The sequence below is a fragment of the Passer montanus genome, unplaced genomic scaffold (assembly GCF_014805655.1).
Source record: "Passer montanus isolate IOZ18808 unplaced genomic scaffold, ASM1480565v1 scaffold160, whole genome shotgun sequence".
Classification (NCBI taxonomy): Eukaryota; Metazoa; Chordata; class Aves; order Passeriformes; family Passeridae; genus Passer; species Passer montanus.
Window position 1 is genome coordinate 675,192 of NW_024363161.1, and position 18,292 is coordinate 693,483.

Sequence of the window (18,292 nt, forward strand, 5' to 3'; positions counted from 1 at the left end):
GGATCCAGCAGCTCTCCCTGTTCCCATCCACGGATCTATGGATTCCAGCAAAAATCCTACTCCCGCAGGATCCTGGATTTCCAGGAGTCCCAGCTGCTGGAGAGTCCCCACAATTCCAGGGATTCCCGGATTTTCAGGAGTCCCAGCTGCTTTTCCTGTTGGATCCAGCAGCTCTCCCTGTTCCCATCCATGGATCCACAGATTCCAGGGAAAATCCCACTCCCACGGGATCCATGGTGACCTCTGGCTGTTCATCCTTGGATACTTCCAGAAAGATCCATGGGGGAAGGAGTGGAGTTTATTGGGATGCACCACGTGCGCTCCCAACCCTTTTCCTTGGAAATTGTGGCAGCTTTTCCAACCTTTCCATGAAAATCCAGGACATCCCAATGAAAGGGAAGGACCAAACCTTTGGGATTTGGGAACAGAGAATGAACCAAATCTTTGGGATTTGGGAGAGAAAGAACCAGACATTTGGGGTTTGGGAACAGTGAACTAACCAAACCTCCTGGATTTGGGATCAGGGAATGAACCAAACCTTTGGAATTTGGAAGAGAAAGAGCCAAACCTTTGGGATCTGGGAGCAGGGAATGAACCAAATCTTTGGGATGTGGGAGCAGAGAACGAATCAAACCTTTGGGATTTGGCAGCAGGTGACAATCTAAACCTTTGGGATTTGGGAACACAGAATGAACCAAACCTTTGGGATTTGAGAGCAGGTCATGATCCAGACCTTCAGGATTTGGGAGCAGGGAACGAAACATCCAGGTGTGAGCCTGGGTTTGGATTTGTCCTTTTCCCTTTGTTTTCCCTTTCCCTCATCCCAAAGCCATTCCCACACACTCCTGGCCTGTGTGTCCTTGCCGGCAGGACAAGGCCGGGATGTCCCCGGTTGTTTTTAATCTCCAAATGCTTCCCAAAATTAATCTTGGAGAGTGCAGGAGCGGGGGAGGGAGCGCCGCCCGCGCCCCGTCCTTGGCGCTCGTCCCTCGGGAACGCGGGGTCGGCGGGCACGAAGGGGTTACAGGGAAGGTGAAACACGAAACGGCGCCCGGAGAAAGGCGGGATCTGGGAAAGCTTTCCTGGGATGGAAAACAATCCAATGTCCTCTGGAAGGGCTCCAGGGCCGCGTTCCCACCCACCGCCAGCTCTCCTCTGCAGCGGTCACAGGGAAAGGGCAAAAATCGGGATTTGGGATGGGGACGGGAGGGGTTCGCACCTTCCAAGGGGCTGGAATGATCCAGCAGCGGGAATTCGGCGTGGGAAAAGCAGAAATGTGGGGGAGCACGAGCGAGAGGAGCAAGGAATAAAATAAGGATGGGGAAAATAAGGAGGTTTTGGGATTCACGGAATTTCTGGTTTGCAACATCCCAAAAAAGAGACTCTGGGATGAGTGAGGTGGGAATTCCAACAAGGCAGCAGCGGGATGATCCCTCTGGAATGGCCCCGGGGTGGGAGAAGGAGGCTGGAGTGGGACAAGGGATAAAACCTTCAGGATTTGGGAGCTGGGAACCAACCAAACCTTCAGGATTTGGGAGCAGAGAACAAACCAAACCTTCGGGATTTGGGAGCAAAGAACAAACCAACCCTTCGGGATTTGGGAGCGGGGAAAGGACCAAACCTTTGGGTTTTGGGAGCAGAGAATGAACCAAACCCTTGGGATTCAGGAGCATGGAATGCACCAAACCTCTGGGATTTGGGAGTGAGGAAAGACCAAACCCTCAGGATTTGGGAGAGAATGAACCAAATGTTTAGGATTTGGCAGGAGGGAAAGAACCAGAGCTTCGAGATTTGGGAGAGAATGAACCAAACCTTCAGGATTTGGGAGTGGGGAGCAAAACCTCCAGGTCTGAGCCTGGGTTTGGATTTGTCCTTTTCCGTTTATTTTCCCCCACCCTTATCCCAGTCCTTCCCCCCTTACCCCGGGGCCATTCCAGAGGGATCATCCCTCGGCTGTCGGGCAGGAATTTCAGCCTCGCACATCCCTGAGTCTCTCTTTTGGGGTGTTTCAGCTGGGAAATTCCATAAATCCCAAAAAATCCTCATACTCCAACATATTCCTGCATTTCCCATGGCAGGGAGGGGTCCCTCACCCATCCCCCGCCAACAGAGGCAGCCTGGGCAGGTTTGTTAATTAACGCAGCCCCGGGTTAATTAATTACCTTGGCCCCAGGCTCATTAATTAACGCAGCCTCCCAAGGTTCCCGGCCCTCCGTCCGCAGGCTCCAGGCAGTGCCAGGAATCCTACCGGGAGCACTTTGGGAGAGAATGTTAACCCAGGCTCTCCTAAACCGCGCCGAGCAGCCGCGAAATTCCCAAAAAACCTGGAATCCCCATCCCTGGAAGTGTCCCAGGCCAGGCTGGAGCAGCCTGGCATAGCTGGAGGTGGAACTGGGGGGATTTGAGCTCCTTTCCCCCAGCCCCTCTGGAATTGTGGGATAAGCAGGGATTGCCTGGAAAAGCTGGGAAAAGGGGATGAGGGAGTGTCTGCTCCCGGAAAAACTGGGAAAAGGGGATGAGGGAGCATCTGAGCTGGGAAATGCTGGGAAAGGGGAATGAGAGAGTGTCTGAACTGGGAAAAGGGGATGAGAGAGTGTCTGAGCTGGGAAAAACTGGGAATAACTAGGAAAAGGGGATGAGAGAGCATCTGCTCCCAGGAAAACTGGGAAAAGGGGATGAGAGAGTGTCTGAGCTGGGAAAAACTGGGAATAACTAGGAAAAGGGGATGAGAGAGCATCTGCTCCCAGGAAAACTGGGAAAAGGGAATGAGGGCGTGTCTGAGCTGGGAAAAGCTGGGAAAAAGAGATGAGGGAATGTCTGAACTGGGAAAAGCTGGGAAAAGGGGATGGGGGAGTGTCTGCACTGGGAAAAGGGGATGATGGAGCATTGCTCCTGGAAAAGCTGGGAAAAGGGAATGAGGGAGTGTCTGCTCCTGGAAAAAGGGAATGATGGAGCGCTGCTCCCGTGTTCGCCTCCCCGGAGCTGCCGGCCGTGCCTAATTAGCGATGTCGAACATGCAGCGCGCTCTTGCCTCCAATTAGGCTCGGCTTAAAACGAGGCGCGGGCTTCATTTCACCGAATGTTCGCTTTAATTTAGGCCCAGCTGTGCCTGAACCCCCGGCACCGCTTTACACAGAGATTAAACACAGACCACTGCCCTCGGAGGAGGAGGTGAGAAATAACGAGATAAGAGATAACGAGGCCAGCCCCGAACTCTTCCCAGGGTGAGTGAGCTGTACCAGCGACCTCCACCCCAAACCACTCCCCATCCGTGTCCGGGTCAATGTTCCCCGCCTGGAGCCTAAGCCAGGTCTGAACCAGGTCCTAAATCAGGTCTAAATCAGGTCCCGGACAGCTGGAGCCCGCGGAGATCCGGGATTTGCTGCCGCCCGAGCAAACACGGCCCTGTTTAACCTCCCCTGAGCAAACGAGTCCGCCCAGCTCCTCCCGGCTCTTCCTGGAGCCTCCTCCGGGCTGGGAATCCCTGCAGCGCCCGAGGGTTTGATCCCTTCCTCCAGCCCGGGGTGTGGGAAGAGGCCAGATCCAAGGGTTTGATCCCTTCCTCCAGCCCGGGGTGTGGGAAGAGGTCAGATCCAAGGGTTTGATCCCTTCCTCCATTCTGGAGTTTGGGAAGAGGTCAGATCCAAGGGTTTGATCCCTTCCTTCAGCCCGGGGTGTGGGAAGAGGCCAGATCCAAGGGTTTGATTCCTTCCTCCATCCTGGGGTTTGGGAAGAGGCCAGATCCAAGGGTTTGATCCCTTCCTCCAGCCCGGGGTGTGGGAAGAGGTCAGATCCAAGGGTTTGATCCCTTCCTCCATTCTGGAGTTTGGGAAGAGGTCAGATCCAAGGGTTTGATCCCTTCCTCCATCCTGGAGTTTGGGAGGAAGTCGAGTCCATGGAGGGCTGGAATTGCACAGCTCGGGCTGGGAGCTCCTTCTCTGGCTGCCCCGGCTCCTTGGGGACCCTCAGGGCCGCGGTGGCTCCGTGCCCCCCTCGGGCAGCACCAGGACGGCAGGCAGGAGGCTCCCGTGGGGCGCCGGGAAGGGCCGCAGCTCCTTGGCCCCGAAGCGCGGCGAGACGGGGTCGGCGAGGAAGCGGAGATGGAACCCGCGGCCCAGGCAGTGGACGAGGCCGCCCAGGGCGGCGCAGCGCAGCCCAGCCGGCTCGGGCAGGGGGTGGCTGCCACAGCGGTACCACAGCCTGGCGCTGGCGCTGCACCGCGACACGGCCACCTCGGTGCCGCCGGCGCCGCGCCGCAGCTGGAAGCGGTACAGGAACCCGTGGGCGCTCACCAGCTCGGCCGTCCTGTCCTTGTCACCCACGGCCGGGCTGGTGGCCCAGCTGTCCCCGCGGGCGTCGTAGCGCAGCAGCAGCGAGCGCAGGGTGCCCCCGGTGACGTAAATGTCCCCGTCGCACGCGGTGGCCGCGTGGGCCACGGCGAAGGTGTCCCTGGGCAGGGCGGCGGCGAAGGCCCAGCGGTCGCGCCGGGGGTCGTAGCGCTCCACGGTGGCCAAGCACTCGCCCCCGATGGCGTAGAGGTGGCCGTCCAGGGCCACCAGCTGGCAGCGCGGCCGCGCCTGGCGCAGGGGACAGACGTCGTGCCAGCTGTCGCCCAGGGGGTCGTAGCAGAGCACGCGGCGCGAGGGGCTCCGTGCCCGGCCCGTGCCCTCCCAGCCGGGCACCACGAACAGGTAATTGAACATGGAGCGCACGGCGCAGCCCCGCCCGGACACCTCGGCCGGCAGCTGGCACAGCTGGCACCAGCGGTCCCCGTCCTCGTCGTAGTAGCAGAGGCGGCCGCGGCGGTGGCCGGGCTCGGCCGGGGGGACGTCGGCCACCACCAGGCGCGGCCGGCCGCGGCTCCGGAGCGCCGGGAGCAGCTCCCGCTCGCCGGCGTTGAGGCGGCCGTAGATGGCCGGGGAGCGCAGCACCTGCAGGAGGTGGTCGCTCATCACCTGGAGAGCGGTGTCCTGCAGGGCCCGCTGCTGCCGCGCCTTGGCCGCGCGCAGAACCTCGGAGCAGTTCCCCAGGTGCACCTGGCCGGGGGGTGACACCTGGGGTGACACCTGGGGTGGCACCTGGGGTGACACCTGGGACAGCTCAGGACCTGCAGCTGGAACCCCACCGGGCAACGGGAGCTGGGGTGCCATCCCCAGGGTGCTGCCCTTCCAGCCGGGAGAAGATGGCTCTGGAGGGTTCTCCACGTCCTCCTGTGGAGCTGAGGAGCTGTCGGGATCAGGGATTTCCAAAGCTGGATTCTCCCCCTGGGTTCCGGAGCTCTGCGGCTCTGCCTGGTCCCGCTCCCCGCGGCGCTGGGATGTCCCCGCAGGGATGAAGGGCAGGGACCTCCGCCTGGACACCGACTCGGACGTGGACTGCATGAAGTAGTCGTAGACCTTGCCCCGCAGGCCGGGCCTGGGCGGGCTATCCCCGTCCTTGTCCCGGCGCTCCGGGATGAAGTTCTCCTCCACCTGGATCTTGGCCACCGAGGAGAAGCAGTAGGAGGTGTCCGAGCCCGCCTCGCTCGCCGTCAGCAGCAGCCCCAGGCTGGAGGTGACGCTGAGGGTCCGCACTGTCCCCGTGCTGCCCTCCCTGCTCCTCCCTGCTCCAGCCGGATCCTGCTCCGTGCTCTGGGCGCATCCATCCCCCTCTGTCCGGGCATCGGGCACCCCTGGGGAGCTCGGGGCAGCTTCGTCCCTCCCCGCGGGGCTGCCCCGGGCTCCGGCCACGGCCCCGGGGTCGTGAGAGCCCAGCTCGCTTCCCAGCGATATTCCCGGCTCGCTTCCCACCTCGACTCCTGCCTTGCTTCCAAGATCGCTTCCCAGCAAAATTCCCGACTCACTTCCCAGCAAAATTTCTGCCTTGCTTCCCAGCTCACTTCCCCCCTCAGTTCCTGTCTCACTTTCCAGCTTGCTTCCCAGGCCACTTCCCAGCTCGATTCCTGACTTAATTCCCAATTTATTTCCCAGCTTGTTTCCCAGCTCATTTGTCTGCTCACTTCCTGACTCCATTCCCGGCTTCATTATCAATTTGCTCCCTGGCTCACCTCCTGGCTTTCTTCCTGGATTGTTTCCCGGCTTGATTCCCAGCCTGCTTCCCAGCTTGCTTGCCGGCTCTTTTCCCAGCTCTTTTCCCGGCTCACTTCCCGTCCTGTTCCTGGGATCACTCCCCAGCTCAACCCCTGCTTCACTTTCTGACTTCATTCCCAACTTCCATCCCAGTTTCCCTCCCAGCTCCCTATCCATTCTGGCCGGACCAAACCGGGCTTTCCTGGGAATCAGCTCCAAAGCCACCTCCTCTCCTTCCTCCTCCTCATTCCTTAGAAAGCTCTGCTCCCCCCGGAGAGCCTCGTGCCGCATCCCGGGGCCATTCCCAGCTTTGTCCCCCCCATCCCTCCTCCTCCTCCTCCTCAGAGCCCCATCCCCATCCCCATCCCGGTTCTCCCGCTGCTCTCCCGGTGGGATTTTTCCCGGGGGAGGGGAGCGGTTCCTATAAAACCTGAAGGCCAGGGACAGGAGCAGCAGCGCAGCCGCCGACAGGAGCAGCTTCCCGGGCAGCTGCATGTCCGAGTGCCAGGCCGGGGGCACCCGCTGGGGCATTTTTCCATGCGGGAATGCCGAGGAGCCGATTAATGATTTGCCGGGAGAGGCCGGAGCGCGGCGGGCCGGGACAAGGTGACTTTGAGCGGGCAGAGCTGGCAGGAGGCTTCCGGAGGAGCCGCGAATGTTTGGGATGGGCTGGGCTCCAGGGAAAGGTGCAGCCCAGGGCCGGCTCTGTTGGCCTGGGAAACGGAGAGAGAGGCTCGGGGAAGGGCACAAAGGCAGGAAAAACATCCCCGGGGAGCTGCTTCTGCTCTGCGGTGCTTTAAAAAGGGTCACACAACGAAAAAAGGAGAAAAAAGAAAAAAGTTGTTGTGCCCAGCGACGGCTCCTCATCCCTCGGCGCTCCGGAAAAGGGAGGGAGCAGCAGCCGGGAGCCCTTTGGGCTGATGCCGAGCAGCTGCTCCGCGGCACGGCCGGGTGACGAATTCAGCGGCTGATTCAGTGATTAATTAATTCAGTGATTAATTAATTCAGCGGCCCTGGTTTGCCGCGCGCTGCCTAACGAGGGCTGACGGGAAAGAGCCCCGGAGCTTGTGGGGTCTCTCGGAGGCCGCCGTGGAAGTGGCCGGGAAGGAGGAGCTGGTGGAAAAGGAGCTGGGGGCGTCGGGAAGGGGGAAAATCCGGGAGCTGGGCAGGAAACCGGGCTGGAGTTCGGCTGTGGGCACGAGGAGAGGAGTGAAGGAAGGAATCAAAGCAGGGAGGAATTCGGCATGGGAGTTGTCATTCCTGAGGGATGCTGCAGGGATCGGAGTCACCATGGGGAAACTGAGGCACGGCAGGGCTGCGTTCTCTCCCCGGGAAGGTGCTGGTGGTGGATCTGCTCCTGGCCTGAATTCCGAAGATTTCGGGGGATTCTTGTCCCAAAGACAGCAAAAATAGGACCACGGTGGGGGGGAATGGCATCGCTGCCACCGCCGCCAAGGGAGCAGAACTCCAGGGGATCGGACCCAGGGGAACACCCGAGAGAGGCGGAAAAGAGCGAGGGAAGAAAGAGCCAAGCTGGGGTGGGTGGGAGCTCCTGCTTTCACTCAGGGACTCGCTCCCTGCTGGGATTTTCCTCAGGGATGAAGCCGGGGGATGTGGGGGGTGTGCTGGTGCCGTGTCCCAGCCCGTGGGGGGCTGCGGCGCGAGGGGGCCTTGCCAGGGGTCTCCAGTGGGAGCTCAGGAACTCATTCCCGGTGTCCTCAACTTCCCAGACCTCATCCCAACCGAGCAGCCGATCCCCACCAGCCTGTTCCCGAGATTTTGGGGTGGGGAGGAGCCTCTGAACCCCCTCGGGGCAGATTCTCCACCACCCCTGGCACCCCTGGGTGCTGAGGTGTCCCCTGCCCAGGCTGGGATGCTGAAATTCCCGGGAAGGCCGAAATTCCCGTGGTGGAGGGGATGGGGCTGGGTGCCCTGACCCTCCAGCTGGAGGATCCTGCTCTAAACACTGAAAATGTTTTTGTATCCCTGAAGAGGATGGAAAGGGAGCACAGGAATGACCCCCGGGCTGGTTCGGCACTCAGGGATCCCTGCGCTCGTCCCTGCTGGGAACACGGATCCACCAATGGAGGATGTTTAGGATATTTTATTTAGGATATTTAGGGGAATATTTGGGATGCTATGCCCCCCCTTGTGGGGAAATGCAGCACAGAAGAGCTTGGGGGAATTAAGATATTTCGCTTAAAGCTGGGTTTTGGAGCACAGGTGGTGTCGTGCATCCAAAACAGCGCCAGCCAAACCCACCCGGCCTCTCTCCTCCATCCTGCTGGAGACAGAGCCCCAAATCCATCCCTGGGGCCCTCGGTTTGGCCAAAACCTTGGGAAAAGGAGAATTTTCCCTGCCTGGAAGCCCGGGCGGTGTCGGAGCTGCGGGAGGAGGGCCGCGTGTGGAGTCTGGGCACGCGTTCCAGGGCTCGGCTAATTGGGAAAGGGTCTGGCAGCCGCGACCTCCCGGGCCCTTCACCGCTCCTGCCGGGCTTTCATCCCGGGCTGGATCTGCAAAGATCCCGGCGCTTGGGAGCCGGGGAGGAGGAGGAGGATGAATTATTCATGTGCTCGGCAGCCCCGCGAACCCAGCCGGCAACGAGGGGGGAGGCGGGGGAGGCGCGGAGCGAAGCTGCCGCTGACTTTCCTGCAGGGCCGGAGCACCCCCGGTCCCGCTATCCCAAAGAACGCACCATAAATAAATTTATCCGCTGGATAAATCCCCGTTTATCCCTGCCTGCGGTGTGAGGGGAGCGGGAGAAGCAGCGCTGACGTCTCGGCGCTTGTGACTCTAATTGAGCGTAATTACCTCTTCCAAACCTGCTAGAACCTTTCTCAAAGTCCCCTGGAATTCGGGAACGTCGATAACGCCGCTCCTTTGGGGTTTTCAGCTGCCGTCAGCCCCTCGCGAAGGCGCTGCGGTTTCGGTGCTTTTTTTCCGAGCTAATCAGATCTCCTCGGAAGGTTGTCAGGAGCGGATCTGTCAGCTCTCATCAATAATGGAACAACCTGAGCCGCTCCTTTCCCCTCCAGCCTCCTCCTGCATCATTCACTGCCGGCGCCTCGAACAACGGGATCGGGGATGGGGGAAAGGGGGGAAAATTGGGGTCTCTGCCATTACCTGCAGGGAGAGGGTGGGGAGGGGAAGGGGGGTCCAGCACAGCGTGGATGATTCCTTCTGGTGGGACTGTGGGTGGTGGAATGGATTCCCTTTGTGTGCCTCGTTTTGGCCGGAAATCAGGAAAACAGGGAGTAGCTCTGCCCCAAAATGGGGAGAAACTCCCAAATCCCCTCACTCTGTGCTGGCGCTCGGAAGGTCCCAGCCTTTGGCAGATCCATCCACGCCAGGAAATCCATCCCTTTTCCCAGGGATTCTTCCCAGAGCATCCCGACTCGGGCAGGGTTTGGGATGCAGGCCCACCCAGCCCAGCGTTCCTGTCCCAGCCGCTGGCCGGGGACATCCCAGCGCTCCCGGGGTGGCACCGAGCGCAGCCGGTGGTGGCCCCCCGCGGGAATTGCTCCTCGTTTCCACGGGAATGCTCCTCACTTCCACGGTTCTGGGCTAAACCCGCCACATTTGCATTTAAATGGAGCTTCGGGCGGCTGGAAATGCTCGCTGTTCCAAGCGGGGAGGCCTAATGGCTGTTTAATCCTGGCGCTTGTTTAATTAGGGCGGGATGAGGCTCCTGGAGCGGCTCCGATCCATGAGGAAGGGCAGGAAGATCCATGGGGGAGGCCCTCCGGAGCGTGGAGGGAAACTGAGGCAGGGAGAATTCCTGAAGAAATGAAGATTTTCTTCTGAAAAGACGAAGATTTTCTTCTTGTCCGTGGAGTAGAAGCACAGGTCCAATGGGATTTGGATGTTTGGATGCCATTCCTTTGGGATGGAAGCAGAGCTGCTGATCCTCCCACACATCCCAGCCGGTCCCGATCCAACTGCTCCCAATCCAAAGGGTAAAACTCAGGGATTTTGCATGGGAAGGAGCTCTGGAGCTGCTGTGGGTTCGTTCAGCTCCTCCGAGGCTGGGAAAGCAGCAAGGCTGGCAACAGAGCAGGGAAAGGCTGGAATCTGCTTAATAATAATTAATCATCACGGTGATAATGATGCTTAGCGCTCGTGCGGGGCTTTGGGAAGATGAGGCACCACATGGCTGCTGAATAATCCTCCAGGATTACAAGTTCCCAGAGCAAAAGGCTTGGGAGCGCCCCGTCCTCGGGATCCTTTCCCCACAGGAGATCCCGGCCCGCAGCCGGGTGCTCCACAACGAGCAAAAGGCTGGAGAGCCTCCAGGACTGGGGCAAAACCACCTGGATTTTGCCAGGAGCTGCCGTGCTGCGGGATTGACGCCCTCCCGGGATGGGGCATGGCAGGAATGGCCGGATCCAGCCCGTTTCCATGGGGACAGCTGGCCACGAGGGGCCCGGTGCCAACGGGACACGCTGCCCGCTCAAGTGTGAGCGCTGACATTTGGGGTCGGGAGCCGCTGTCACTTGTCATTCCTCAGCCAGCCCGGGACGAGTGGCACACGGGGGCCCTGGCTCCCAGCACAGCCGGAATCCCACCGGATAAACCCAGTGATCCACGGCTTTGGGCTCCCGGCGCCGCCTCCGCGGCCTCGGGAGGGCCGGGGCCGTGTGCCGGTCCTCGCCCCGGGGAGACGAGGCTGGAGCATCTCGGGGTGGTGGGAATGCTGCACGTGGGGTTTTCCAGGGAAAATTTGGTCCTTGAATCCTCGAATTCTCCTGCTCCCCCTTCCAAGAACTTGCAAAGCCCCAAAACTGGGAATCCTTAGATGGTGATGGGAACCCAAACATGGAGCTGAGAGCATCAAGACAAAGCTGGGAACCTCGACATGGAGCTGGGGACCCTGAGACAGAGCTGGGAACCCCAAAATGCAACTGGGAATCCCAAGACAGAGCTGGGAACCCCAAGAAAGAGCTGGGAGTCCCAAAATGGTGCTGGGAACCCTGAGACACTGCTGGGAACTCCAAGACGGAGCTGGGAATCCCAAGATGGAGCTGGTAACCCCGAGATACAACCGAGAATCCCAAGACAAAGCTGGGAACCCCAAGACGGAGTTGGGAATCCCAAGACAGTGCTGGGAACCTTGAGATGGAGGTGGGAATCCCAGCACAGGTAAAACATGAATTACGACCTTCTCCCAGAAGAGGTTTTCCTTTTTCCCTTTAATTCAATCGTCTGAGGAAGCCAAGACACGGAAAGAGACCGAGACTGTCAAGAGTATAGAAAATAAAGAGCGGGAGACCCGATGGCTGGAGGCAGGAATGCTGGGAGGAGCTGGACAGAGGAGGAGGAGGAGGAAGAGGAGGTGAAGCTTCACGTGAGCTCCAGGATCACTGTCAGGGTGAGCGCCAAAACGAATCTGAAGCCGCAGTGGCCGGGAAGTGAACCTGGAGAGGAGGAAAAAGGGATCAGGAGTTCATGGAGCCACATCCCAACGCTGGGGTTCAGAGCAGGACAGGAGCACCACTGGCTAGGAGGGGATCTCCCCCCAAAGCTTGGCCTGGGGGTTGGGTGGGGTCAGGTGGAGATGAGGGATGGGGTGGGAGAATCCTCGGGGTCCCTTTTGGTGCAAGGATGTTCCTGAGGACACTGGAGAGGGCTGGGGATGAGGAGAGGTAGGAAAGGACATGGAATGAGGCAAGGAGAGATGGGAAAGGGCTGGGAATGAGGCAAAGAGAGATGGGAAAGAGCTGGGAATGAGGCAAGGAGAGATGGGAAAGGGCTTGGAGTGAGACTAGGAGATGAGAAAGGGCTGGGAATGAGGAAATAGAGATGGATGAGGGCTTGGAATTAAGGCCAGGAGAAATGGATGAGGGCTTGGAATGAGGCAGGGAGAGATGGGAAAGGGCCTGGAATGAGGCAAGGAGAGATGGGAAAGGGCCTGGAATGAGGTAAGGAGAGAAGGGAAAGGGCTTGGAGCGAGGTAGAGATGGGCAAGGGTTTGGAATGAGGCAAGGAGAGATGGGCAAGGGTTTGGAGTGAGGCAAGGAGAGATGGGAAAGGGCTTGGGATGAGACAAGGACAGATCAGAAAGGGTTTGGGATGAGTCAAAGAAGGATGGACAAGAGCTTGGGACAAGGCAAGGAGAGATGGGTGAGGGCTCGGAGTGAGACAAGGAGAGGTGGCCCAGGGCCGGGGCCAAGGCAAGGCCAGGCCCTCTGCATGGCCCTTCCCTCCCCGAGCATCTCCATGGAAATCCCGGTGCCACCAGCACCGCTCACCGTTGGAGTCTTCTGGTCCTCTGGGAATATTCGGATTTTCTAGCGGGAAACAAAGAGCAGAGCAACAATTTTAGGGGGGAGGAGGTGAGCAGGAACCCGCGGGGGGCACGGCGGGGCCGCGGTGAGGCCGTACCGAAGACGATGAGGCGGGTGTGGGTGTCGGTGGAGCCCAGCGGGTTCTGGGCGGTGCAGCGGTACATGGAGCCGTTGAGCTCGGCCGGGACCCGCTCCAGCACCAGCTCCTTCCCGTCGTGCTCCGCGCTGCCGTCCAGGAGCCGGCTCCCCACACGCGTCCACGTGAACAGCGGCTCCGGGAACACCTCGTTCTGCAGGGAGAGCGGGGTCAGAGGGGAGCGGGAACGAGCAAAGCTGGAGATGAAAGCATCACATCTGGCTTGGGGCTGAGGATGGGCTTGGGGTTGGGTTTAGGTTTGAGTCTGAGCTTGAGTTTGGGTCTGAGTTTGGGTTGGGGTTTGAGCTTGGGGTTGGGTTTGAGTCTGAGCTTGAGTTTAGGTCTGAGTTTGGGTTTGGGTCTGAGTTTGGGTTTGGGCTTGGGCTTAAGGTTGGGTTTGAGTCTGAGCTTCAGTGTGGGTCTGGGTTTGGGTTTGAGTTTGGGTTTAGGTTAAGGTTTGAGTCTGAGCTTGAGTTTGCATCTGGGTCTGAGTCTGGGTTTGGATTTAGTTTGAATCTGAGCTTGAGTTTGCATCTGGTTTTGGGTCTGAGTCTGGGTCTGGGTTTGGGTTTGAGTCTGAGTTTGGGTCTGAGCTTGAGTTTGGGTTTGGGTCTGGGTCTGAGTCTAAGCCTGGGTTTGAGCTGGGATTTGGGTTTGGATTTGGCTTTGGGTTTGAATATGGTCTGGGTCTGAGTCTGGGTTTAGGTCTGAGTTTGGGTTAGAAGGGACCTTTAAGCTCCTCCCATCCCACCCCGTGCCATGGGCAGGGACGCTTTCCACTGTCCCAGATTGCTCCAAGCCCCACCCAGCCTGTCCTTGGACACTTCCAGGGTGGAACAGCCACAACTTTGGTCAACCCATCCCAACATAGGGACCATGATGTCACCAAGGCCACCAAGCCAAGCCCACATCCACATCCTTGGATCAAGGCTGTCCATTGGCCTCTGCAGCCGTGGGAATGCTGACCTGGAAGCCCTGCACCAGGATCCGCACGGTGTCCCCCACGCGCGCCCTCGTCGGGGTCATCGTGATCTTCGGACCCTTGGGAGCAACTGCACGGGAAGGGGACAGGAGGAGCCGTCAGTGCCACGCGACATTCCCGGTGCCGGGGCTGCCCTTGGAGGGGTTAACGAGGCTTTGATGGATGATCCCGGTCAGGGGTGGCAGCCCAGGGGGTGACGGCTCTGTGATTGATGGCCAGGCTGAGTGACACCGGAATGACAGATGGACAGGGAGGGAAGGACCCCCCGGGCGGGAGAACGGGAGAAGTGTGAGGCTGATGGATTGATGGGAAGGAGTTATTTCCCAACCAAGCCCTTCTCCACTTGGAAAAAAAGGCCAAGAAGGATCAGGTTGGTTTGAAGCCAGGGAGATGGACACCTCAGAGGAGTATTCCCAAAAAATGTGGCCTTGGTGAGTCTCACCCAGGTGCCGTTAGCACAGAAGGCAACCCCAAAGCCTGGCTGGCACAAAATCCCAAGGACAGCATGGAAAAAAACAGGAATCCCTTTTCCCATGCCAAACTAGGGATGCTCCTCTGCTGGGATGGAGGGACACCACACCGGACCTGCTCCTGCTTCCACCTGGGGCTGTGTGGATGTCCCTGCTGGGCCAGATGTCATGGATGGGACAAAATGGACCTGGGTGTGACCCCAGCAGCACACAGAGGGACAAAGAGCCACCAGAGAGCTGTGGTGGAGGATGCTGGAAGCCCTTGGAATGGCCATCCCTGCCCTGGGATGCTCTGCTGGACACCCTGAGACCATGGACTGCTCTTTCCAGGTGGGATGTGGCCCTCTGGAGCAGGACCAGGTGGGATGCCCTGAAGGTGATCCCACCACGCCCTGATTGGGACCAAAAGGCAGCTTTTGGGTTGGTGTTGGGTTTAATGCAGCTTTTATTGGGAATATCTTCTCTTTTATTGGGAATCTATGCTTTAGGTATACCCATAGTGTGTATTTATACTGTGGATGTAGGGAAGGGGTTAAGGGGATCTGCTGGGATGGTTCCCAAAAATCAGGAGTGGATGGGCACCCAAGGAGCTGCAGGGACACCTCCAGGGATGGGGAGAGCCCTGGATTTGGGGACTGGGAACAATGTGGGCTGAGCTGTGCCAATCCAGGTCTTGGACCTCCTGGGCAAGAACAGCAAAACCATGAGGTCTTGACCTTGGATCTAAAACCGAAGAGCTCCAGAAAGTGGGAAAATGAAGGATTTCCATACGTTTTGGATGCTGAAGAAGAGATTTAATGTGAAGATGTCAGGAAGCCAAGGAGAAGCTCTCCAGGAGATGATGAGGAGCCAAGTGTTCCACTTGGCCTGGAGCAAAGCCCAGGCTGCTCCACCTGGCTGGAGGCTGGGAGAACCTTTCCAGAGGAGTGTCCTGAGGCTGGAAAACCCCATGGAGAGCTCAGCCTCTTCCAGAGGGAGCCAGGAGAGGGGAGGGGAGCTCCTGGCAGGGTGAGAGGTGGTGATGGACCTGTTGATCCCACAGTCACCTGAGGAGCTTCTGCTCTTCCAGGGACCTGGGAATGTGGGGACCCAAATTCCCTGGCTTCAATCCCATCAACCTGTCACAGCTCCACAGGCAGGAGCCAGCTCAGGAATTCCCTCCCTGGCAATTCCCACTGGGATGAGCTTTGTGGCGGCCACTAAGGGTCATGGGATGTCCTTGGATCTCCTGGCATTGGGATGGAGGTGACAGCTCCATCCTTAGCTCCAACACCCTCTTTCTGCTCATCACGACACAGATTCTCCAAAAATCCTTTTTTATCCCAGCAAACCCCACCCTAAACACTGTTCATGGCTGGGGGGCCATAAACACCTGGAAAATCCCTTCTCCTGCCTGAGGGACATCCCAGATTCCCTCCTCTCATCAAAAGTTTTGTGGAGCCTTGGCATCACCACCTCTATCCCGATGCAACCCCATGGGATCCCCACGCGTACCTAAAAACCCCCAGAAGAACAGGACAAAAGGAGAGAGAAAATGGGTGCAAGGAAAGCAAAATGTGGAATTAAAACAGAAAACAAAACCCTGTGGAAAAGTCCAGGAAAATGGGGGGAAAGTGCCAAAAAGAAGCCAAAAAAAAAAGAAGCCAAAAAAAAAAGAAGCCAAAAAAAAAAGAAGCCAAAAAAAAAAGAAGCCAAAAAAAAAAGAAGCCAAAAAAAAAAGAAGCCAAAAAAAAAAGAAGCCAAAAAAAAAAGAAGCCAAAAAAAAAAGAAGCCAAAAAAAAAAGAAGCCAAAAAAAAAAGAAGCCAAAAAAAAAAGAAGCCAAAAAAAAAAGAAGCCAAAAAAAAAAGAAGCCAAAAAAAAAAGAAGCCAAAAAAAAAAGAAGCCAAAAAAAAAAGAAGCCAAAAAAAAAAGAAGCCAAAAAAAAAAGAAGCCAAAAAAAAAAGAAGCCAAAAAAAAAAGAAGCCAAAAAAAAAAGAAGCCAAAAAAAAAAGAAGCCAAAAAAAAAAGAAGCCAAAAAAAAAAGAAGCCAAAAAAAAAAGAAGCCAAAAAAAAAAGAAGCCAAAAAAAAAAGAAGCCAAAAAAAAAAGAAGCAGCAAAAAATAACTTTAAAAAAGAAAAAATGGAGAAAAAAAGCAAAAAAAAAATTTAAAACCCAAAAACTGAGAGGAAAGTAAAGAAACAAAAAGGAAAAAATAAGGGAAAAAAAAGGAAAACAGGCCAAAAATAGTGGGAAAATAAAAAAATATTAAATAGACCATAAATGGGTTGAAAAGGCAAAAAACGTTAGGGAAAGGCCAAAACCCGGAGAGAAAGGCCAAAAAATGAAAACAGAAAAGCCAAAAAAAATAAAGAAAAAAAGAAAAAAATCCTGCAAAACGGACAAAAGTGCCTAAAACCCAGGAAAAGCCCCAAATCCGTTGGCTTACCCAGCGTGACCTCAGACTGCATGGGCATGGAGAGCGCCGGGTGCTTGACCTCGCAGCTGAAGAGCGCCTCGTTGTCGATTTGGGGGTTCAGGGTCCACGTCAGGGTGGCCCGGGCCTCGACGGTGCCGTCGCTGACGGGCGCGTGCGTGTGCCGGAAATAATAGATGGGCTCAGCCATGTGCACCCAGCGCGGGAATTCCCGGCTCACAACCGTCTCGGGAATGCTTTCCGTCACCGAATCCCGCTCGGCCGCCAGCCCCCGCGGCGGATCCGCCGTGGGAAAGGGGTTTCCCATTCCCAGCTCGCCGTCTGCCGCCAGGGATTTCGGCAGCTTGGTGTCGTCCAGGTCGCGGTGCAGGAGGTTCCGGGGGGCCCAGCTGCTGGCGCCGGCCGGCGGCTCCGGCAGCGGGGTGGCCTCGATGGGCTCCCCGTCCCGCTTGAAGTACACCTGGAGGGGACAAAGGGGACAATGAGTGTGGCAGGGGTGTCCTCAGCATCCCTTTGGATGGAACGCGCGGTGCTTTCCCCACTCCCAAATCCCAAAGGTTTGGTTCATTCTCTCCCAAATCCTGAAGGTTTGGTCCTTTCCCCACTCCCAAATCCTGAAGGTTTGGTCCTTTCCCCACTCCAAAATCCTGAAGGTTTGGTCCTTTCCCCACTCCAAAATCCCAAAAGTTTCGTTCATTCTCTCCTAAATCCTGAAGGTTTGGTTCATTCTCTCCCAAATCCTGAAGGTTTCGTTCATTCTCTCCCAAATCCTGAAGGTTTCGTTCATTCTATCCCAAATCCCAAAGGTTTGGTTCATTCTCTCCCAAATCCCAAAGGTTTGGTCCTTTCCCCACTCCCAGATCCTGAAAGTTTGGTTCATTCCATGCTCCCCAACCCCAAAGATTTGGTTTGTTCCCTGCTCCCAAATCCCAAAGGCCTGGTTGGTTCCCTGCTCCTGAATCCCAAAGGTTTGGTCCTTTCCCTACTCCCAAATCCCACAGTCTCCATGGAAAGATGGGATCTGGGGAGCAGGTTTGGCCTGATGGAAGAGCACAAGGATCTGGTGGATTTTCCAGAGGAGGTGTTGGGTTATTCCCTGTGCCAGTGGGATGGATGATCCCACAGGGAGCTCACCAGTGGCGCGGGCTTCCCACCGGACACCACGCACACCAGGGTGAAGTTCTGCGCCTGGTAGCGGCTGAAGGGCGCCGGGGTGTCTGCAGCCAGCACCGAGATGGACGTTGGGGGAGCTGCAGGGGCAGAGAAGGGAAGTCAGGATTAAGTCCTCAACAACCCCCATCCCATCCTCATCCTTAATCTTCATCCTCATCCCTATTCTCATCCTTGTTCCTATTCCCATGCCCATCTTTGCTCCCATCCCCGTTCCCACCTTCAATCCATTCCCTGTCCCAATCCCTGTCCCTATCTCTCTCCATGTCCCATCCCCACCTTCATATCCATTCCCATCCCCATGGGCATCCTCATCCCCCTCCCCACACCATCCTCACCCTCATCTCCAGCCCTGTCCTTGTCCCTCTCCCATTCCCCATCCCTGTCCTTGTCTCTACCCCATTCCCCATCCTTGTCCTTGTCCCCATCCCCATTCCATCCCCATCCTTGTCCCCATTCCACCCCCATTCCTACCCCCAAGGATGGCAGAACAATCCCAATCCCTGCTGTTCCCACACCCTAAGACCCCACAGTGTTTTCCCTCGATCCCGATCCTGGCGCTCACCCATCACATTCAGGAACACATTCCCAGAGGCCAGGACCACCTTCTCCCGCGTGGCTCGGTCGTAGATCCCCACGTGGCACTCGTAGGGACCGTTGTCCGAAATGCGGACCTCGGGAAGGCTGCGGAGGAGGGACAGTGCTCACCCCTCCATCCCCATCCTGTTTTCCCGTGGGATTCATCCGTCAGCACCCGGATAGCGCA

General features: G+C 57.4%; 2 protein-coding genes across 2 annotated transcripts in view; both read right to left on the reverse strand.

Moving 5' to 3' along the window:
* Positions 1 to 2,847: 2,847 nt before the first annotated feature.
* KLHDC7A (kelch domain containing 7A) lies at positions 2,848 to 6,800 on the reverse strand. The gene has a single exon (XM_039703172.1). The coding sequence runs from the start codon at positions 6,597 to 6,599 to the stop codon at positions 3,966 to 3,968; it is 2,634 nt and encodes an 877-aa protein (XP_039559106.1). The 5' UTR covers positions 6,600 to 6,800; the 3' UTR covers positions 2,848 to 3,965.
* Positions 6,801 to 11,241: 4,441 nt separating this feature from the next.
* IGSF21 (immunoglobin superfamily member 21) overlaps positions 11,242 to 18,292 on the reverse strand; it is a 45,460-nt gene continuing 38,409 nt past the window's right edge. Inside the window, exons 4-10 of the mRNA XM_039703170.1 lie at positions 18,092 to 18,210; positions 17,491 to 17,606; positions 16,369 to 16,816; positions 13,456 to 13,541; positions 12,451 to 12,643; positions 12,318 to 12,356; positions 11,242 to 11,483 (exon numbers count right to left, since the gene is read on the reverse strand). Of these exons, the coding sequence (XP_039559104.1) occupies positions 11,410 to 11,483; positions 12,318 to 12,356; positions 12,451 to 12,643; positions 13,456 to 13,541; positions 16,369 to 16,816; positions 17,491 to 17,606; positions 18,092 to 18,210 (1,075 nt within the window). The 3' untranslated portion in view covers positions 11,242 to 11,409. The remainder of the gene's footprint in view (positions 11,484 to 12,317; positions 12,357 to 12,450; positions 12,644 to 13,455; positions 13,542 to 16,368; positions 16,817 to 17,490; positions 17,607 to 18,091; positions 18,211 to 18,292) is intronic.